This window comes from Trifolium pratense, linkage group LG2 (genome assembly GCF_020283565.1).
Source record: "Trifolium pratense cultivar HEN17-A07 linkage group LG2, ARS_RC_1.1, whole genome shotgun sequence".
Lineage (NCBI taxonomy): Eukaryota > Viridiplantae > Streptophyta > Magnoliopsida > Fabales > Fabaceae > Trifolium > Trifolium pratense.
In genome coordinates, this window is record NC_060060.1 from 41357894 (window position 1) to 41380085 (window position 22192).

Genomic DNA, 22192 nt, shown 5'->3' on the forward strand with positions numbered 1-22192 from the left:
TCTCTGTTCTCACCTCTTATAAACTCTCAGTTAGGCCATACAAGCAACTAGATTAATTTAAAATTAAACATAAATAATTAAGTTTCATTTAGTAAAGAAAAATGGTGAAAGGGATATATCGAACTGATTGGTAGAAATTGAAGCAACTTTTTCTCACCAAAAAAAGAAAAGGAAATTGAAGCAACTTTTAACAAAAATAAAGTAAAATTGTGACATACCGTGCTTTGTGACTTAATTGAATAGTTGCCACTTATTTGGATCTCATAATGTTCAAAATTTTTTCTTTCTCGGCACATATTATATTATACTCTTCCAACACTTTAATGCCCTAATTTATATCATAAGTTAGCGTTATCAAGTTCGGCTAAGGTTCAAACAATTAGTCTTACCTCATGCATGAAGGATACTTGATTTATATGGAAAATAATAATATACTATTATTATCTAAAAAACCAATTTCTCAGCTTTCTTCGTGGAGTCTAAAAAAGAAACAAAACCGTCATATAACCGCCATGAATGGCATTTTTATTTTTTATTTTTTGCAATAAGCTACGTAATACTGATCCGATCAAGCTCAGTGAGTCCCAAGCTCTGAAAACGCGGCTCTGTTTCAAGAGACGCTATTGGTTCTTTATTCCAGCAAACCAATACACCTGTCCACACGATATTACTTCCCCGGCCACCATTATACACGTGGCTTCCAATTTCAAACCCAACAAATCAGAAAACAGACGCAGTGGGATAAATAATACTCCTATAAATAATAAAAAATGTGAATAAAAAATTAAACAGTGCAGAATAAATATGCACGCGCATTGCACATCGGGGAAGAGGAAAAAATCCGGTAAATTAAAACTCCGGCGAATTCAATGGGCGGCGAGGAGAAAGAAAATTGTGCATATCAAGTTCTAGTGGATCGGCTTCGGATTTTGGAGGAGAAACAAGCCATACTGACGGAGCAGTTCAGTGAGTTGTTGCAGGAGAAGAAGCTCACAGTCAAAGAGAACGAAGATTCAACAGCTGATTTTCTTGCTGGTTTCTTCTTCTTCTCTCAAAGTCCTTATGCTAAAATTTTGAAATGCATAGGGATCTCTGTTTATGTCCACAGTGTTTCCTCCGGCGAGATCACATACTGGTAAGTGGCAGTGCTAGTAATATATACATGAATCATGATGGTTATTTGATTCTAACTTTCAGAATAATAGTATTGTTTTTCTGTTAGAATATTCACGTTACGGTGCTATGATTTTTCGATGAAACAGTTTAGTCGTGGCGAGTTACTTAAAATATCATCTAAAAAATGCTCTAAAGTCTTATTTTTATCAAACAAACTTATAAGCTAAGTTAGCTTATTGGACTTACCAAACAGACACAAAGTTAGGACCGCCGGCCGTGCCTATGTGTCCGCCTAGAGAGCATATGTAGTTCCATTTTATTATCAGTGAAAAGATGTGTGCAACGTGTGCTTAAATACTCGCTGAGCTCGTTCGTCCCTGTTGGTTGAACATTAACTTTATTGAAGATCAAAACATAATCAAAATCACAATTTTTTCAAAAAGTTGTATTTCAAAAATGATTTTTATGAAAATCTATTTAAAATAGCTTCAAAATTAGGTGATTTTTCAAAATTTTGATATCCAAAAAAGTTTCAATAAAATGATCAAATACTAAAATCTACTAAAATCACATTTTAAGAATAACTATTCAAACCAAATTTTCATTTGAAGCTTTTATAAAAAGTTTCTTTGTAAATTTTTCTGACACAAAATTATGTAACACTACAAGAATCTATTTTAAAAAAATCTATAACAAACAGGCCCTAATCTTACCTTAAGTTATAATTAATTTAAGAGGCATAATCAATTTTAACTAGGAATCTTCAAATATACCAAGATAAAGATCTATTTTAAGTCTTCTAAAACACTTTTGGATACAGAAATGCACTAAGTTTGCTGGGTTGAGAGAAGGAATGTTTTCTTGGTTTAGCTAAACATATTTGAATTATTTGTGAGAGTATTCTGCAATTCTACCATGTAGTAAATCAGAAAAGCTCATGTGGCTTTCTGAACGACTTTTCATAGTTGAAAATTGTATATATCTCTAGAAGCCTAGAACTGGAAGATCCTGTGTTGTCAACTTTTTGGTCCTATATGCTGAAATTAGGAACTCTGTTGGGATTTGGGATCCATGTTGACATTACTATGAAAAAAGATATTGAATTGCATTTGCTTCCGTTCCCTTATTAGCTTGCATGCTTTGCTAAATCTTGATCAAGTTTATCTAATGTGGATGGATTCTCCAACTCCCTGTTCCATGAAGTTTTGTTCGTATATGCGGATCTTTATATTTGTAATGCTTATGTTCTGTTAGTACAAAAAAAATCAATTCGATCCACTATGTAATAAAAACCATAAACATCCTATAGTTAGGAGAAGGTTAAAAGATGGCATGCTATGTTCAGCCGTACACTTTCGAATTCAATGGCAATCAATTCCTATCTCAATTAAGATTACACTTATTTTTTATCTTATGCCGATTACCTTTACAATTGTTTTTTGTTTACCTAATTGCTTTTGAGACAAACCGAAACTTTTTATTTCAGGAATAATGCAGCAGAAACTCTATATGGATGGAAGGAGCATGAAGTAATTGGACAAAGAATAGCTGATTTCCTAGTTGCTGAGGAATATTATGCATCTCTGCGAAAAATTCTACAACAGTTGATCACAGGAGTGCCATGGTATGGACAGTTTCCTTTCAAGAAGAGGTCTGGTGAAATATTTATGGCATTGGTAACAAAAACTCCTCTTTACGAGGATGGCGTGCTTGTTGGTATTATCAGCGTTTCTAGTGATGCAGCTGTAGTTAACTCTAAGGATTTCGCCAATGGAAGAACTTGCCAATCTCGTGCGAATGACAAACCTGGAACTCAAAGGTTAAAAAGGGTTCAATGGCCTCCACGCCCGCAAATTGCATCATCTGTTTCCAATCTGGTTCTCACAAATTTCATCACTACTGTTCTTGACATTTTTGTTTCTTCCTTTTTTTTTTTTCTTTTTTTTTTTTTTCTATTTTGATTGAGAAATGAATTTTCCATAACCAAAATTAGACTAGTGTCCAAACCCGTTAACACAGTATTTTCAAGTGTTCAACTACATATAGATTTGAACACCTGGACTGTGATTAATCACGTCTAAATTTGTGGTTAATGAAGTTAGATTGATGATTAATGAGTTTTGACATCTCATATACTGTATACATTAACTATTTAATGAACATAATTTAACCACATTAACAACTAAAGTTGCCGCGAATTACGTACATTAACTGTTAATGTGGTTAAATTACGTACATTAACTATTTAAATAACACAACTCATTTTGATTTCATCCGATCATCTTCTGAAATTATGTCATACCTGATTGTTTCTAATCTACCAGGCATCAAAGTTTCTTCCACCCCAGCGTACAGATGATTCCGTTTCGAAGAACACTTCAACAGATTCAGATGATGAAAAACAGTGGAAGCCTAGGATTTATGTACGTTCTGTTCAGATTGAAGATGTACTTGAGTTTAAATATGAGAATATTTCAAGAGGTTTTGTCCCCATTTTTTTAATTTCAGGAAACTGAATCTTGTTCCAGAAGTCACCAAAAAGAAAACACAGCTGCCCGAGAACCCAGCACGAAGGATGAGTCTACAACTGAACTTAGTCAACCTTCTAAAATTGTAAATAAATCTTCTATTTTTCTTTCATTGGTTACTCTTAATTGACTAGTTCATGTCAACCTTCTAAAAATGCAGAATTGTAGTCAGACATGTGTCTGTATTTGTTTTAGTTTGTTAGTGATACTTCATCTGAAACTTCATGTTGAAAGTTGAGCCTGTTTGGCGCAGTTCTGCAGCTTATATGCCCAACTAAATGCAACCACCGTCTTGTTTATGCTTCCCTTTCAAAGTATACTTGTGGAAACTCCTCGGCATGTATTGGAAGTTAATATGAATTTTGAATTCTGCATTTGTTTGACCTGTAAATAATATACACTTCAAAATTTTGGTTTTATTCTTTATGTGGTTAAGATGTATGATCATTTGTATGTTTAAATCATTTCAGGCAGCCAAAGTCCTTTCTAAGTTTCGAATCGGGGGAAGTGGAAAATGTAGGAAGGATGCTGGAAGTATTAAAGATAATTGCCCAACTGAAGATAATTCAGGAAGTAATACAGTGAATAATGAAAATGATTTATCTGGAAATTCAGTTGCATTAACCTGGCACCAGGATATTTCTAATGGACAAGATAAAGAAGAAAATCTCCAAAATTGTAATTCTTCATTTGTTGTGAATAATGCAGATGCAAAATTTTCTGCACTTAGAACTTCTAGTGTTTTCAAAGATAGTTCTGCTATACCTTTCTCAGAGAACTATTGTGAATGTTCTGGTTCTCCCTCTTCCAAAGACCCTTTAAGATTACACTGTTCTTTCGATCCAAAGAAATTGGAGTCTAGAGCTACAAATTTGGTAATAGAAGATGAAGTGAAAAAGCAGCAAGAAGGGTTGCAGTTGGCGAGCTCGAAGGAGAGTACAGGTGGCCATGCGATTTCATTAAGCAAAGGGAAAAGTGAATCAAACTCTGTTGTAGAGTGTGAAATCCAATGGAAAGACCTTCAATTAAGAAAGGAGATCGGGCAAGGTAATTAATTTTGTTGTGCATTTTGAGTCCTTTATGATGAAGGAGATGAAATGCTAGGTTGCTTTTATTTGGAAGTATGCTAGGGTCCAACTGTTAAAGATAGAGGGAGATCAAGAAAAACTATAGGAGAAAGCATTAAAAGAGATTTAGAGATAAATGGTTAATACATGACTAGTCATTATGATTGTTGATCCATGTAGCCAACTCTGTCTAGTGAGAAAAGGCTTGAATATATATATATATATATATATATATATATATATATATATATATATATATATATATATATATATATATAATCTTTTGGAAATTATTTGCTTCAAGAGCTTCTTCAGATAGGACAAAAACATTATATCGGACGTGTCTTAAAATAATTAGGTAGAATTCAATTTTATCTATCCTTATGTTTTCTTTATCATACAGGTTCTTATGCTGTTGTTTATCATGGAATTTGGAATGCATCGGTATAAACTTAACATATTCTTCAATTGTTTTATTAGGAGTATTGATTCGCCATTTGCCTGAAAACTTATTTTCTTTTTATCAGGATGTTGCCGTCAAGGTTTACTTTGCAAATGGATACACAGAGGAGACTTTACAAGACTACAAAAAAGAGGTATGCTTATTTTTTTTATTGTCTTAAAAAGCAGCCGATCCCTGAAACTTTTGGTTCCTTACTTCAGGTTGATATAATGAAAAGATTGAGACACCCTAATGTATTGCTTTTCATGGGAGCAATATATTCTCAGAAAAAGCATGCCATAGTGACAGAATTATTACCTAGGTAAGAATTCGGACAACTTCATCTGATAATTTGTTATATTAACTGCTAAAGGAGTTACACTGAGGTTGGATGCGCATAAAACACCACATATCTATTGTATTTTTGTTTCATTAGATAACAGGCATGTGTTATAATGACTATGAATCTCTTCTTCACTCTGTGCACAGAATATTCAATTAACTTTTTATAAAGAAATTATTGGAAACCATCTTTCGTTGATATCTTTTCTTGGGATGGTAGGGGAAGTCTTTTCAGAACACTTCACAAGAACAATCAAACATTTGACATCAGACGGCATCTTAGAATGGCTCTTGATGTTGTGAGTTTTCCTCTCCCTCCCTCTCTCTCTCAAGCATGCATGTCAAGTTCGAGGCTTTATTGTCACAATCTTTTGAATCACGTTGTTTTTTGTAGGCTAGAGGAATGAATTATCTTCATCACAGAAATCCACCAATTGTGCATAGAGACCTAAAGTCTTCTAACCTGCTTGTTGATAAAAACTGGAATGTCAAGGTAAAGGTTGCTTGAAAATACATTCAATAGTCCCGGGAAGATTGAATATCTACCAGTTGGTCGATGAGTTTTTATTTTTTTCTCAGGTTGGAGACTTTGGCCTTTCAAAGTTGAAGGATGCAACTTTACTGACTACCAAATCCGGGAGAGGCACAGTAATGACAACACTCACTTATTATTTTTTTGATATACAAAATATCCGACTTGAACAGCTAGTAACAGTAAAAATATTATACTGTTTATAGTTAATGCAGTTTTATTGTTCTCTCTTTCTAACAAGCCTATTTTGCTGTCAAAATGCAGCCTCAATGGATGGCCCCTGAAGTCCTCCGCAGTGAACCTTCAAATGAAAAGTAATTCTTTCAAGCTGAAACTTAAAGTTTGTGTTTAGTCTGAAAAAAATTCAGCAAATTATCTGAAAAATTGGAAGATATTTTAAAACTTTGAGGATCATTCCTTAACATTTTCCAAATGGTTATTTTCTGCAACTATTTTCTAACCTGTCATAATGGTCTCGAGGAATCAAACAATCACAATAACTTGTCCCAATTATGGTCAGATCACGTGTATTTGTTTGCAATTTTTACAAAGTAAAAGATCACAATTACAACTATAAAATCTAGATATAGGGTTTACAATCTTTTATTTATTGAGAAGTTTCTAAGTGGATATCCTTTGAGGTTTTTCAATCTGTGTCCTACATTTTTGGTGTTAAGAAAACAAGACTATGGAAATTATTTTGTACTTCTTAGCAATGACTGGACCATATTAAATTGGCAAATGTTGGTTGCAGCTTCTGAGTTCTTTTGTAGTGACTTCTCATTTATTCTTTTATGCAGGTCTGATGTGTTCAGTTATGGTGTCGTCCTTTGGGAAATAATGACTCAATCTATTCCATGGAAAGATTTGAATTCCTTACAGGTTTCTCTTTGTCACATTCTCGCGCGCTCGAATGCACACATGCATACATCAGACGTTTGTCTTTGCTTTCAGGACTATAGTCTACCGTACATAGAATCAAACTTATATTGTCACACACACATATTTTCACATGCATCACCTCATATCACTTTGATTAAACATTTATCAAACTTCAAACCTCTTTAAATTGATAACATGTACTTAACCACCAATATTAAAGGATGTTGGTCGGAACTGGGATTCACTATAGATTGTTAAGTGGCTAAGTATATACAAAATATTAGTAATTAAATATGTCTAACAGCTAATTAATCAAAGGTTACTATTCTAGGTAATTATATGTATAGCTCTGATTGAGTATCATTCATTATTCATCTTAGTATGAAGATAACTGAGCAGCTTGTAATTTCCATATTTCATTTTGAAAGGTTGTTGGAATAGTAGGCTTTATGGATAGAAGACTGGACCTGCCGGAGGGGCTTGACCCCCATGTCGCGTCAATCATAAATGACTGCTGGCAAAGGTGTTCAATTATATAATATCATTCATCCCAGCAGTTTTATTATGACTGAGATTAATGTCTTTTAACTCGAACTGAAATGCTTACTTTGTTTTAAATGTGGGCAGTGATCCAGAACAACGGCCTTCGTTTGAAGAGCTGATACAGAGAATGATGTTGGCTATCAGCAGAGTAACAACTTTGTCATTAAATGGAATTGCCGAATCCTGATCATGCTTGTACATCTGACTACAGCCAGCTCCATTAGATTAAGAGAAGAAAAAACTCTAACGATCAACAAGCGACTTAGGCTCGAATTTGCTGTTTAAAGATATAATTTGCTGTTTAAGGTAACTATAGATGTTGTCGAATTTTCTGATTGAATACATTGTCCGCATCGGCAACGGATACTTGTTTGTACACGTCTTGGACTTGCTACTTGCTTCAGATCGACTCTATCCACAGATGGACTTACCCTGCAGCACTTCACATATTGTTCTTGTGTTGTCTCCCAATCCTATCTGTCTAACTGAAAGTTTATTTAACTATAGTGTAAGAACTTCTGTCATGCATGGGTTAAATTGAAAGATTATCTAATGGCTAATTGTCTTGACAAAAAAGTTATCTATAGTAATAACATAAAAGTCATAATATAACCCTGAAGCTCCTTGGGTTATATATATGCTTGATGCTAGTATTTAACATTGTGTGTAAATTATTTTGTATTGTTTATTAGGAGTATTTCCTCTCCCAACAACATTATTGAGGAAGAGATTACGAAGTTGTTTTTCCTGCCATGCCTATATATATAATTTCTTGTAGTCTTTTGCAATTAACAGCTTTCAATTAATCCAGTTGGTTGATGACCTGACTGTGAAGAATTGGGTCTTGGAGTTTACTCTGAAGATCTCAGGATGTCACTTTCTGTTTTTTTTTTTTTTTTTGGTTTTTTTTGTTTTGGTTTAAAAGATGATGTCACTTTCTGTTTTGGTTATAGCAAAAGAAAATCTAACTTTAAATAGACACCGTGTAGTGGATAATAGAATGGATATTTCGAATTAGTCGGATTTTAGACCCTAGCCTTAAAAAAAATAGGTTTCTATGTATTTTCTTTCTGAAACTGCATTAATAATTGACGGGTAAGTCCAATAAGTTAGTTTATAATTTATTGGACTAGCTTATAAGTTTGTTTGATAAAAATGTGAAGTGTTTGATAACAAGCTTCTCTAACTAATTTATAACGTTTTTTGAGATGTTATTTCAAGTTGCGTATGAGCTTATAATTTTTTATATTTTTCTCATTTTTACCCTTATTATTTTTATTTATTATTTTTTTATTTTTTTAAAATATAGTTACTCACTAACCATACCCAGCCACCCAGGGACGGACCCAGTCATAAATTGCTTGTGGCTAAAAAATGTAGGCATTACAAATCATCAATACCAACAATAACTTTATGGTGCTTATCCAAAAAAGAAACAATAACATGACAGTTACCACCTTTCAGAAATTTTTAGCTAAATTTTAAAATATTTTTTTGAAAACTCTTCATTCGCTAATTTTAGACTTATTAATTCAATTGTTAATTTTAGGCTTAATTAGTAAAATGATCCCTTAAAGATATTTTTGGTTACAGATTGGTCCCTTAAAGAAAAAAAGGTTCAAATAGGTCCCTTAAAAAAAAATCTGAATAGGTCCCTTAAAGACATCTCCGTTAATCAATTTGGTCCCTAAAAAGAGGTCTAAATAAGACCAAACTGATTAACGGAGATGTCTTTAAGGGACTTATTCGGACTTTTTTTTCTTTAAGGAACCTATTTGGACATTTTTTTCTTTAAATGACCAATCTGAAACCAAAAATGTCTTTAAGGGATCATTTTATTAATTAAACCTTAATTTTACTAAACACTATAAATTCAATAAGTTAGTTTATTCACTACAAATTAAAAGCTATCTTATAAGATATTCATTGTAAGTTTATCTATTATAAACTAATTTATTAATTATCCGCTATTTTTTACCATCTCGCGTCTAAGAAAGGGGGTAAGAAAGGAAGTGGTGTGTCACATAAAAACAAAAACATTACTTTGGGTCCATACATATACGTACTTTCGTTCATAACTAATAATCCACCACTTTGATTAATCCGAACAATAACCGTACAAACGGCACCGGATGATTGGTACATATCATCCATCATCTCAATGAGTTCAGATCCACTCCATTTTTTTATACTCCATTTCCTCCAATTTTTCAACAGATGAATGACACATGGCAACTAAAAATTTCAATGGCTGAGATTAAAAACTCTATGAACTAGCAACAACAACGTCAACTAACAACAACAGTCGTGTTCTGTCTTGCTTCAGCTTCACCATCTCTCTTTGCCTTCTTGCCGTCGGTGTAGCGCCGCCATCCATCTTCCTGCAATGAAATCTCATCGCCACGAAATCTCGCCGCCATGAAATCTCGCTGCTTCCAAATTTGTCAATATTTGTTTAATTAAAAAAATAAAGACTCATGCTTCCAAATTTCCAATTCGTGAACATACTGTTTAACCACCGTCTTCATGAATACTGAAATTGAAGTTTTAATTAAACGTGCTTCTTTAATCACTAATTAGAAAACGAAGTCTAAAACAATGGCAGACTTGTTGAATCTATAATCGTATGCTTCATAAACACAACCATTGTAATTTGTTAGCGTCGCGGTTTCGGAGATCTGGACTGGCTCCGACGTGGAGGTCTGAATCAAATATGGTGTTCCGTCGTGGGAGGAGGAGAAGGTAACATGAATGGCAGACGGCGGTAACGCAACTGGTGATATGGCAGTAACACAGACGGTGTTAAGTGTGACACCGAGAATACGGAGAGGGTTTGGACGAAGAAGATGAATCCTGAGTTTGCTATATTTATTAAAAACAAATTGATTTACAGATTTTTAATCATAGCCGTTGAAAGTCTTAATTGCCATGTGTCGTGGATCTATTAAGCAAACTGGATACACTGGAGGATAACACAATGGAGCAGACCCGGACTCCATCTCAATAAACAAATAACAAAAACACTATTCATGTCATCACTCATCATCATCACCATTTCAATTTCAATCAATTTCCATTTCCATTTCTTCCCCAAATTCATATAGCTCTCTCTCTCTCTCTCTCTACTCAATTCAATTCAAAACCGTAATACGGAGTAATCATTTAATTAATTACAGTAATTAATTAATTAATTAATTAATTGATTCAACTCTTTCACTTCCACCTCCAAACAATAATTCACATATTCTTCGCTTCTTATACATTCATGTTCTGAACTGAGTCAATTACCGACTCACTGAGTCACCTCTTTCAAATCGTCTTTCCAAAATTCAAACCACCACCATGTCAACGACGACACGCTCACCGAACCGTTCCACAGAAGACATCGTCGATTCAACTCCGTTTCTACCAAATTCCAGCGGCTCCTCCGACGAAATCAACTCCGGTCGTCGAATTGTTCGTCGTCAGAGACTTCTCCAAGCGGCGAGATTCCTCCGGCAAGCAAGCGGACGACGAATGATGCGAGAACCATCAGTCGTTGTTCGAGAAACAGCTGCGGAGCAATTGGAAGAAAGACAAAGCGATTGGGCGTATTCAAAACCTGTTGTGATTCTTGATATCGTTTGGAACTTCGCTTTCGTTGTTGTGGCTGCAACTGCTTTGTTTCTGAGCATGAATGAATCGCCGGAGATGCCTTTAAGGCTGTGGATTGCTGGTTACGTTCTGCAATGTGTTCTTCATATGGTTTGTGTTTGTTTTGAGTATAGAAGACGGAGAAGGTATCAACGTTCTTCGTCTTCGAATGCAGTAGCAGGTTCTGATAGAATTGGTGGTGCTAGCAGTGGGAACTTGAGTTCTGCTTCGAGAGAAGGTTCTCGTTCTGTTTCTGGTTCCAGTTATGTTTCATTGGCTCAATTTGATGAAGAGGGTACTAGGTGAATTTTCTTCACTTTTTTTTCTTCTTCTTTTGATTTAATTCAGAGTTTTATTTGATGAATATAAGTTTGCTATCTCGCAATCTTGATCTATGAAGCACGACACAGACACCGGACATGACACTGATAGTAATTTGAGAAAATTGACCTAACTCAATGTAACTATAAGTCTCTCTCGTTGTCGGGACACGCTAATTTAATCTGAGGAGTGTTTGTGCTTCATAGGTCTTAATACTTGTGTTGAAGGATGAAGCTTTTTTGACTTCATGATGCATAGGAGAAACTTAATGTGTTTGTTTCCATGTAATTATATTTGTGAATGATGATGATACTAGATTAAGTTTATACTTTTTATGAGTATTGGAAAATGCAATTAAGGGTTTTAGGTGAGGCTTTGTTAATTGATAAGTCTAGTAAACCTCTGGTTAATTTTTCAGCAAGTTGATATTAGTAGATGTAGCTTTCTCATTAGTTAAGGAAAAGAAAAAAAAAATCCTCATGCCAGTTCCAAATTTATTGAAGGTTTTTAATTTTATGCTCAGTAAGAGGCTGTTAAATGTGAAGAGTGGTGACGTTTCTCTCAACTTGATTTGGGTGATTGAAGGTGAGAGGGAATTAGGGAAATAAGTTTGATGTAAAAAGAGATGACGGAAATGGCCATTGTGATTTGTGATGGTTAACTAATATTTTTTTTATAAAGTCATATACCCACAAGTATAATTTTTGCAGCCTTGGTTTTCTTAAGCCCCATTTGGACTTGGAATTCAGCCTTGAAAATGAAATTAGAAGCAGCGATGGCAACCAACCATTGCTTGTGACAAAGCATTCCTTTTTTTGTTGATCTTGTCTTCTTGACCAACTTCATCTCTGCTTGCTTGAAGACCCCATCTTTCATCAGTCTCCTACTCAATCTTCCGCTGAAAATATGAGTTCAAGCAAACATATTTTAGTAATGATAAATTTTAATTTAATTTAATTGCTGTTTATTAACTTAAAATATGTTATTCTTTTTTTAAATATACTTTCAACAATCATTCAGATGATTGAACAATAAAATTCTGGTTATATGCTTTAACTCATGGTTTGTATGCTTTAACTCATGGTTTGTCCCTCCCTAACAAAGAATTTATGTTTCTTCATGAATTAATTCTACTTATGTCAAAAATCAAATTTTAAAATAGATTAAATTATTAATATATTTAAAATGAATGCCGTCTATTTTCTGGTCAATGTAATTGTCAGTATTATTTTTCACCTGTGTCGATTTTTATTTTGTCGTTTTTTCGCCAGTGTTGCAAAGCATTTGGAATCAGCTAATACTATGTTTTCATTTATTTGGTGGATTATTGGATTCTACTGGGTATCAGCTGGTGGTCAAGCTTTATCCGAAGATTCTCCTCAGCTTTACTGGTTTGTCCGCTTTCACTCTCATTCAAATTGTTCAAATATCTTTCATTTATGATTTATTAATCTTTTGGCAAGTCAACTGATATTTACTTATTTTGTTCAATACCTTTGACCGAATATACATGTTTGCAGGTTATGTATTATCTTTCTTGGTTTTGATGTTTTCTTTGTCGTTTTCTGTGTTGCGCTGGCCTGTATCATTGGTATCGCTGTTTGTTGTTGTCTTCCATGTATCATTGCACTTCTTTATGCTGTTGCAGACCAGGTGAGTATTATTCAATCAATCATTCATTACCTTTTTTTTTTTTTTTTTAAGTTTTTATAGTAATATGAATCTAGTTGTCCCAAAAACTCTAATTGGAATCGCTATATTATGTGTAAAATGTAAATTTGGTTCAGAAGTTGCTAGACACTACTGGTTAAGTTTTTGGGACTAAATGTAATTAGGAAAGGAGATGTAAGTTTTTGGTTAAGTCTTCACTCTTGTCCTAGGTTGTTAGGGTATGCTGGAGATGGGAGAAGACATGTAGAAGCGCCGAGGGTTGACTAGATCAAGAATTCTCCTGTAGTTAGAGATATAGAGAAACCAAGTAAAACAATTGCCCGGACTATTGAGAGATTTGGAGGTACATGGTTTAGCTATATAAAGTTAATCTTTGAACTTAATACACGATAAAGATTGAGAAAGTAAGTTAGGTGAGAGTATCTTTGAACTTAATACACGATAATCTTTGAACTTAAAACAGTTGCCTAGTTGTTGTTGCATTATTGGTATGGTTATTGACAGATTGAGGAAGTTAGGTGAGAGTTCATATCTCCCAAATATTTCGAATAGTTGGACTAGTGTAACCGTGGTTGTTAACCTTTCTAGGAAAGGGTTTGAGTTGACTTGCTTCTAGAAACGTTTTTGAGCAAACTCGGTTGAGCTTGCTCAGAATCTTGTGCTTATGGTCAAAGTGGCCAAAGTGAGAGCGAATATGATGAAAAGCAAAATGATTATCATGATTTGGTCATTTATGTACATGATAACACTTTATTATTTTGGTTTGCTACTTTAGTTGAGAATGTTGTTGGAACATTAATTATCATTGTCTTAAAAGGTATTATATTATCATAGTATGTGTATATATACCATTTAGAGGTTTTAAATATTATTTTTAGTATTAGGTACACATGTAAACAAATTGAGTGTACCGACTCTCCACGAGTTTATGTAGAAACTTGAGTTTATCAACCTTGTGTGTAACTGTTATTCCGCTCTTTATTTGGATTTTGTACATGTGTCCTTGTCTCCATTTAGCATAACCGGTGGTGGCCTTTATTTGAGTTTGTTTTTGACCAGTCATGATGACAATGTTGTGTAGCCTTGGACTATTTAATGAAAGATATGGCTTGTAATTTATTTATTTTCCTTGCTTTCACCTCTCTCTTTATCTCTATACATTCTATTTATTAATTTGTGGATAAAAAAGCAGGAAGGAGCATCAAAGGAAGATATTGAGCAGTTGTCAAAATTCAAATTCCGAAGAGTTGAAAGTAATGAGAAACAGACTGATAATATTCAAGAACCTGCTGGAGGTATAATGACTGAATGCCGGGCTGATTCACCTATTGAACATGTTCTTGCTGAGGAGGATGCGGTATGTTATAAACATTTGATATTAGTGAGCTTAACCATTTCACTCTTTTCCAATAGCCATGTTGCTTTGTGTCATCAGATTTTATTTCACTATATTTCAATGGGAAATCTATCTCATGTTTCAAACAGACTTCGTAGCATAGTGTTGTATTTTTTTTATTTTTTTGTGTGTTGTCATTATCACAGTTTTTATATGTAAGATACATATTCACCTTCTCAACACATTCTTACACTGAAAGATGCAATATCTGTATTTTTGTTGACTGCACCTTCTCCTGTCCCCTTTTCTATGTGGAGTCTTTTCACTATCATATTGTATACCTAAGGAAATTGACATAGAAACTCAAGCGTGTCTTAGATGATTTTGTAAAAAGTCAATGGTTTAACAAAATGACTGCATCCTCTGTCACTCTACAAATCTGTAATTATTCTGTTTTGATGATGTAATTTATGTAGGAATGTTGCATCTGTCTTTCTTCTTATGATGATGGAGTTGAACTAAGAGAACTTCCTTGTGGTCACCATTTTCACTGTGCCTGTGTGGATAAATGGCTGTATATTAATGCGACATGCCCCCTTTGCAAGTATAACATCTTGAAAAGTAGTAACTTCGGTCCAGAGGAAGTGTAGATGATCTCGGAAATGTTTCTATTTGCCATTTTGAGGAATCTGCATACTCTTTGATCATGTATAATGGGCGCCACATGTCAATACACTTCAATACAGGCCTATACAGTCGCGGTTGCTGCTGCTTTGTGCTGTAATCATGTAGTGATAGTTGTTTTTTTATTCGTAATCATTGTGGCTTTTGACTGGTTGTGTATATGAGTATATCTATGGTGCTCAGCGCATTCCGGCTATAATTTTCGTAAGAGCCAATTTGGTTGTCATTTTTATATTTGATTTTTATCATCGCGTTTATTATCGTTGTACATGAGTACATGAAACCTATAATGTAAGTCTAAGCCATTGTAATTTTATAATGGTCTATCATGTCTCAAAATATGACAATTATCTGTTTACATATTTTTTAAAACATGGTTCTGAAATTTTTTAAATCGTGGCCAATCTACTATACCTTTTTTTTTACAAGTATACATGTTACTATTCTTTTTAAAGAAAATTTTACTAAGAGTTCTCTCAGCATCGATTCACTACAAGAATACATAGGCACCGGTTGGTAAGTCCAATAAGCTAGCTTATAGCTTATTGAACTAGTTTATAAGTTTGTTTGAAAAAAATGTGAAGTGTTTGGTAACGAGCTTCTCTAACTAGCTTATAGCGTTTTTTGAGATACTATTTCAAGTAGCGTATGAGCTTATAGTTTATAGCTTTTTCATTTTATTCCATATTTATCCTCATTAATTTTATTTATTTATTTTTTAAAAATTATAATAACTACCCACTAACATTTACAAAAAAAAAAAAAAAAAATTACCCACTAACCATGTATTTTTATGTCATTTTGTACTTACAACAGCTAAATTTGTCAAACACTTTAATTTTATTCTACTAGCTCTTCAGCTATAAGCCATCAGCTATCAGCTATAGGCTAGCTTTTCAGCTATCAGCTAGTTTATAGCTTATTTTTACCAAACAGAGCCATAGTTTTCTTGACGGATTTATTATTTACTTGTTGGCGGTTTTAGCCCCGGTAAGTTTGTGACGGCCAAGTCCACCGCTAAATGAAAAAAAGCCCTCAAAAAATAAAATTAATTTTATGGAATGAACTGGTAATTAGTGACGGCCTAAACCGTCGCAAAGTAATGCCACATGTTCACTTACCGGCGGCTTAAGCCGTCACAACAAACACGCTGGCAGGTCTTGGAAGTTGGTCCAGGATTTATTGGCAGTTCAGACCGCAAGTATGTTGTCCTTTACATTAGCGACGGTTCCGACAGCCGGTAAGTTTCAGAAAATTCCAAAACAAATAGCCGTTGCATTTTGCGACGGCTTGGGCCGCCGGTAAGTTAAAGCAGATTTGAAAAAAATTGCCAGGACCAGTTCCTCTATATACTCTCATTCCTTCCATTTCATTTACATAATTTCAATATCTCTCTAGAATTTTCTCCACCATCTCTCTAAGTTTTCTTCTTCAATATTTTTCTAGTGTTTGTTCTTCGTCACTCCACGTTTACCTTTGGTCTTATCTCTTGTAAGTATTTTTTATTGTTTAAACAATGTTAAAGTTTAGCATATTATATTTATATTTGAAAGTTATTGTGTATTTATACTTATAGTTATATTTTTAATTTTAATGTAGAATGTGTTGTATTGTTTGCAATTGCACATGAAAGTATGTAGACACTATTCGGCATGACAAGTAAGTATAGTTTAAGTTGTATAATATTTTTTATTTGAAGTTTAAAACACAAGTTTTTTAATTTTAATTAATGTTTTTTTATTACTAAGTCTAATTTTATTAGTTTCTTTTAACATATGTAGATTTATAGTAGTAAAATCCAGCATCATTCACTATTGCAAACAACGATGGGAGAAAACTTTGAAATTCCCGGTTTTACGAATGCTAGTCATGATCCCGCTGCTTGGAATCAAGGCGGCGAAAGTCCATTTGTAAGCGGCGGGATTAATATTCAAGGCGGAGGGAATACATTTATTAATCAAACCGGTGGTGAAGGGACTCCATTTAACTTGGGAAATATTCAAGGCGGTATAAATGAATTTAATGTAGGCGGCGGCGGAAGGGCAAGTGCCGCAAGGGCAAGCGGCGAAAGTGCAAGTGGCGGAAGGACTAGCGGCGGAAGAACAACAAAAGGAAGAGGTGGAAATGCATAAATATTTGTGTATGTTGTCATTTTATTTTGTTTGATTTGTGGAACTATCGTGACGTTTGGTTTGTAACTTATGACAATTATCACGTATTTCGTTTGTAATGTATCACAATTATCGTATTTTGTTCTTTGTTATTGAATATTTTATTTCTAATTTATATTTCTAATTTTTTTTTATTAAACTTGGGTGCTACAATTATATTTATCTTCTATTGAGAGATAATCTTGACCATTGATAATGTGGAGATCGCTGTTCAAGATCTACGCTTTATTTTCATGTTTCTTTTTCTAATTGAGAGAATCTTGATCCCCTTTTTATTTGATCGAAAAAAATGTTGCAAAAGGGAGAAATATGAAAAACAATGCTCACAAATCAGTGACAGAGCCAGAAACTTTGAGAAGTGGGGGCAATATTTAAGTAAGTAAAAATATGATATTAAAAATATAACATATCGTTTTCAATGTATATATATTGAAATGTATCGTAAATATTTTTTTTGTAGTTTTATTATTCTAAACATTGCCAAAATTAAATAAGTGTTTCAAAAATATATTAACAAGAATTTTTTTTCAAATTAATCTTCTAATTCACGGGAGAAGGAGTCATGGTAATATAGTATTCGATTGCGATGTAACTAAAATCTGATCAATAATTGCTCCGCCATAATTTGTTTTTGTTATTATTTAAAGGCAAATGCTAATAAGTGTCATAAATATATTTATTAAGAAGCTAAATACAAATATATAAAAATCATTTAAGAAATTGTGTATTCTAAACACCTTAAAAGTAAAAAAAAATTGTTCTTTTCAAGAGAAAAATCTCTTCTATTTTGTTTTTTAGTTTCTTAATAAGAGACACTCGTTAGCAAGACCATTATTTAAAATATATAAAATAAAAAGTGCCAAACTATCAACTTAGATACTATTAAATTGTACACAAATACATTTGTTGTTGTGGTAATAGTTAATTAAATCTATCAATCGTTAGTTGGTTTAATGGTGATTGACGTTGAACTTGATAAGGAGTGTCACGGTTCAATCCCTCACAACTACGATAGAAGGAAGCTGAAACTACTTAATATCATAACTGAATCCCGAACCGAATTAAACTGATAGTGAAAAAAAATATTAAAAATCTATGCATCACAAATGACATGCACATATACATATTACATGGTAGTACTAGTAGTAACAAATTATAATTAAAGTGGGGGCACCAGCCCACACAGCCATATACATGGCTCCGTCCCTGTCACAAATTAACTTGAGCATCAATTGCGGCCGTAGTCTTTTTTTCTTCACATAACTTGCTTCCGAAGTCATAAACTACAACTCTTTAGTTTGTTAATTTTTTTTTGGGTTACTGTTTGTTAATATTAAACTTAATTTAAAATTTAAACTAGAATTAATTTATATTTAATTTTTTAATATTAATTTAATTATTCATTAGAATTATAATTAATTTAGATTTATTTTCTAATATTGATTTAAAGATTAAATTTGACTTATCAACTGAAATTCTCATAGCCAGTTGTGGCATCTTCACTATCAAAATTTATTGTTATCATAGGATGTTGCCATGTTGGTCACAGCAGCATGCAGGTTTGGTTCACATGAAGCAACTTGTCGTAGTCTTCCAAAGCATTTGATTTTCACTTTAATTCGTATTGAATAAATTGTCTCCACTTACGGTGTGTTTGTTTTAGGTGAAATAGGGGAGAGAGAAATTGAAGGGAAATGTCTAATTTCTTTTGTTTGGCTTGGTTTGGTTCTTCATGCTGAAATTATGGTAATAATAATTGCACTTGAACGTGCTGCAGCTCAGGGTTGGCAACGTATTTGGATCGAGAGCGACTCGCTAGGTGCCCTATCCGCCTTTGCAAACCCAACTATTGTTCCTTGGGATCTCAGAAATCGTTGGAGTAATGCTATTTCTCTTGGTTTAAATGTGATACATACTCATATCTTTCGAGAAGACAATATGTGCGCAGACAGGCTAGCTAATCATGGGCATTCTATTGATGGTTCCGAGTGGTGGGATTCTGTACCATCATTTGTGTGTAATTCATTTCTACATGACAAATTAGGATTGCCTTGTTATCATTTTGATTAATTCTAGTACTACTACTTTGTTCCTAGGGTACGGTCTAGCCCCCCGCTCGCCTCTCTTATTTGTACATATTTTTTCATTTTTATAATATTATTATGAGATGTAGGTATAGGATGGGTATGTCTAGGGATGAGATGTTTATTCATACCTTGATGCCTAGACGCTCTTAATTTATCCAAAAAATAGATTAACAGGTCCTTGTAAAATTTGCTACTAATTTGCACCACCAAACCACTAATTTTCTATTTGGTTTATAATTTTATTTTTTAGCAGATTAATAAAATGACAAAATTATTATAAATTCACACAAGTAAATAACCCGAGTTTAAATTCCGATGTCTGACCTCACAATTTTGACTTTGTTTTACAAGTAGAGTTAGAATTTATAGACATTTGATTTACTGATTGATTAATGGAGGGTGTAAATTAACAAACCCAAAAAATTAATCACTTACTGAATTAAAATTTAAAATGTGAAATTTATATCAATAACAAATCAAAAGGCAAATAATTTATCAACAATTTTAAACAAAAATTCATCAGTCACAATAAACTACTCCTAATTCAGAAACATAAATCAGAATATCCACAGGATCTCAATAAAATAATACTATAATCATGTTACTTGGGAACAAACTTAGGGTGGGAGCATCCTAGTACATGTATAAAATTGGAAATAATTCATAGTATCATCCCCAAATATTGTCATGTCACTCATGTGTTGAATGTGTATCCCACAAGCTTTGTCTAAAAAGTACAACTTTGCCAATATTTTAAGCTTATCAAACTTTCCATTGATTAAGAAAATTAACTTGCATGTGTTAGTAATCTTTCTTTAAGCACTATTGTCGACAATATTGACTTTCGTTTTGCATGATTTCATCATGCTCAAGCTCAAGCAAAAACTATGGCTTTCACTCACACTCTTCGCTCAACATGGAAACTAAACTAGGAACAACAAGCGAAGCAATTTATACAACATGGAATTTTAATTTAGAACCAGGTCTGTTTGCCATGGTCATAAAATGTGTAATGTAACAAATTTTGAGTCCCACATAATCGAGATTCCAAACATAGACTCAGACACTGGACACTATTTCCTCAAATTCCAACGGTGCTCTTGATCATCCGAGTCATCGCCATCTAGTGATTCAGATTTCACATCCGATCCTTGATCGGGTTCTTGCGAGGATTGTGTTTGCATTTGATGTTGTTCCCGTACCCGTACCTCTCTTTCCGGTTCGGCCTCACTCTCCGTCCTATATCGTTTAAGTCCAATAGAAACCCCAAACAACTTGGGAACCTTAGGTGCCCGAACCTCAGGTTCCACCAAATTCGTCATTTCACATGGCATGCCACCAGCCGCACCACCTGCATTAACCGCCACAGGTTCCTCAGCTAACAAAACACTCCTTGGCAAAAGCTCCAACGCTTTTCCTTCCTTTACAAGCACAGCTCGTGCCGTTGGGGCGCTAGTTGAAGATTCTAGCTGTCCAGTAAAACCAGAAGCATAATTACTCATCATAGAGAGTATATTATTACAAAGACCTCTCAATTGACTCAACTCATTACTCAGTTGCATATTTTCTTTCTTAAGCCTTTCATTCTCTTCAAATAACTCAGGCGCAGTGGTGCAACTGGTGCTACGGTGCACAGTAGTACTATTGTGCGCCACAATCGGAGATGAATTCGAGGAAACTACCTGCTCGTCACCGGAAGTTGTTGGAGACACCATTCTCACTGGTGCAGCCATAGCTACCGTTACAGTATTAGCCGCAGCCACCGCTGTCGCCATGGCTGTTCCTGCCGCCGGCAATATTTTCCGCCGCTGTATATCCCTGAGTAGATTTTTCTCGCCTCGTCGGAAACCGTCATTCGCAAATTCCCAACGGTCAGGTACAACTTTCCGAAATCCCTAAAAATAACAAAAATCACAAAATCATTATCCGTTTAACCGGAGAAAATCCTAAAAAAAAAAAAAACGAAACTAGCAAAAGATTAAAGAGAAATAGTTAGTTACATAGGTGTTGAGTTGACGAACGAAACTGGAGAAGTTATTGTGTTTGAAATACTTTGGAAGCAAATCTCTAGCGAATTCAGCAGGTTTCCAAACTATGAAACTCGTTCCATCTTCATTCCATGAAACCAAATCATCAACGGATGGATCATCAACGAGCTGATACGTTTTCGTCAGAAACGGCGTCGGAATTGATCTCTGTGACTCCGCCGTCGGCGATTCACCTGTTTGCTCCACCGGTAATGTCGCCATCAACTTCGTTTCCAGATCTGTGTCTAATTTTTCTTCCTAATTCATAACTATATCTTCTAATCGAAACTATCTCAAATTCTTCTAAGTTCTACCAATTAGATTATGACATTGACGAAGCTATTTTAATCTATAATATACTACTACAACTACTACTACTACGCTAACTCAAAGTATTAATACGGTCAAAGTAATATTAATAAAAGGAAAAATAAATACTCCGTGCGTTATTAAATTGATAGTACCTTTGAATGAAATGGAGTGCGTTGAAATATTTAAGACGATGAACGGAAAACAAGAAACCACCACCGGCGACGGCGGTTGAGAAAGTTAGGTTAGCGTTTGTTTATAGTTTTTTCTAGAAGTTTCTAAGGAAAGTTTTTTGAAATTAATAAAGAGAGAGGGGATAGGATAGGAATAAAAAAGGAGAAATTGAAGGTGGGGTCCACAGAGAAAGAAAGAACAATAATAAGAAGGCGCTAGAAGAAGGAAAGGTGGAGAGATAAGAGATGTGATTTGTGACTCAGCGGAGGTGTTATCGATCGAGCCGTTGATTTGTCCGAATATGACTTTTAACCGTTGATTTGTGGG

The 22192-nt window shown here is 34.1% G+C and overlaps 3 protein-coding genes across 7 annotated transcripts; 2 read left to right on the plus strand and 1 right to left on the minus strand.

The window, feature by feature from the left end:
* The first annotated feature begins 775 nt into the window (after positions 1-775).
* On the plus strand, positions 776-8211 carry LOC123908233 (probable serine/threonine-protein kinase DDB_G0271682). Of its 4 annotated transcripts, XM_045958808.1 has the most exons (17): positions 776-1135; positions 2603-2993; positions 3441-3539; positions 3625-3729; positions 3898-3993; positions 4115-4217; positions 4353-4691; positions 5115-5155; positions 5239-5307; positions 5375-5475; positions 5716-5794; positions 5890-5988; positions 6075-6143; positions 6292-6341; positions 6828-6909; positions 7338-7432; positions 7537-8211. In XM_045958808.1, the coding sequence occupies exons 1-17, from the start codon at positions 870-872 to the stop codon at positions 7637-7639; spliced, it is 2187 nt and encodes a 728-aa protein (XP_045814764.1). In that variant the 5' UTR covers positions 776-869; the 3' UTR covers positions 7640-8211. The 4 variants fall into 4 exon arrangements, with proteins under 4 accessions (XP_045814764.1, XP_045814762.1, XP_045814765.1 ...); XM_045958806.1 differs by having other exon boundaries at positions 4115-4691; XM_045958809.1 differs by lacking the exon at positions 3898-3993 and having other exon boundaries at positions 777-1135.
* Positions 8212-10465: 2254 nt separating this feature from the next.
* LOC123908465 (E3 ubiquitin-protein ligase At1g12760-like) lies at positions 10466-15421 on the plus strand. Its single transcript, XM_045959109.1, has 5 exons — positions 10466-11387; positions 12678-12797; positions 12927-13059; positions 14270-14434; positions 14890-15421. Exons 1-5 carry the CDS (start codon positions 10795-10797, stop codon positions 15061-15063), a joined length of 1185 nt encoding a protein of 394 aa, XP_045815065.1. The 5' UTR covers positions 10466-10794; the 3' UTR covers positions 15064-15421.
* A 4840-nt stretch (positions 15422-20261) lies between these two features.
* On the minus strand, positions 20262-22066 carry LOC123909160 (heat stress transcription factor B-2b). Of its 2 annotated transcripts, XM_045959936.1 has the most exons (3): positions 21356-22027; positions 21038-21250; positions 20262-20824 (listed from the first exon to the last, which is right to left on the minus strand). In XM_045959936.1, the coding sequence occupies exons 1-3, from the start codon at positions 21602-21604 to the stop codon at positions 20429-20431; spliced, it is 858 nt and encodes a 285-aa protein (XP_045815892.1). In that variant the 5' UTR covers positions 21605-22027; the 3' UTR covers positions 20262-20428. The 2 variants fall into 2 exon arrangements, with proteins under 2 accessions (XP_045815892.1, XP_045815891.1); XM_045959935.1 differs by having other exon boundaries at positions 20262-21250; positions 21356-22066.
* Positions 22067-22192: the final 126 nt, after the last annotated feature.

Bases quoted from the DNA above. Each gene is read 5' to 3' on its own strand.
- LOC123908233 (XM_045958806.1), top strand. From the start codon at position 870: ATGGGCGGCGAGGAGAAAGAAAATTGTGCATATCAAGTTCTAGTGGAT. The intron at 5,795-5,889 runs GTGAGTTTTCCT...TGTTTTTTGTAG, and splicing joins TTAGAATGGCTCTTGATGTT to GCTAGAGGAATGAATTATCT. The intron at 6,342-6,827 runs GTAATTCTTTCA...TCTTTTATGCAG, and splicing joins AGTGAACCTTCAAATGAAAA to GTCTGATGTGTTCAGTTATG.
- LOC123908465 (XM_045959109.1), top strand. From the start codon at position 10,795: ATGTCAACGACGACACGCTCACCGAACCGTTCCACAGAAGACATCGTC. The intron at 11,388-12,677 runs GTGAATTTTCTT...TTTTTTCGCCAG, and splicing joins TTTGATGAAGAGGGTACTAG to TGTTGCAAAGCATTTGGAAT. The intron at 13,060-14,269 runs GTGAGTATTATT...ATAAAAAAGCAG, and splicing joins TTTATGCTGTTGCAGACCAG to GAAGGAGCATCAAAGGAAGA.
- LOC123909160 (XM_045959935.1), bottom strand. From the start codon at position 21,604: ATGGCGACATTACCGGTGGAGCAAACAGGTGAATCGCCGACGGCGGAG. The intron at 21,251-21,355 runs GTAACTAACTAT...TGTTATTTTTAG, and splicing joins TTCGTCAACTCAACACCTAT to GGATTTCGGAAAGTTGTACC.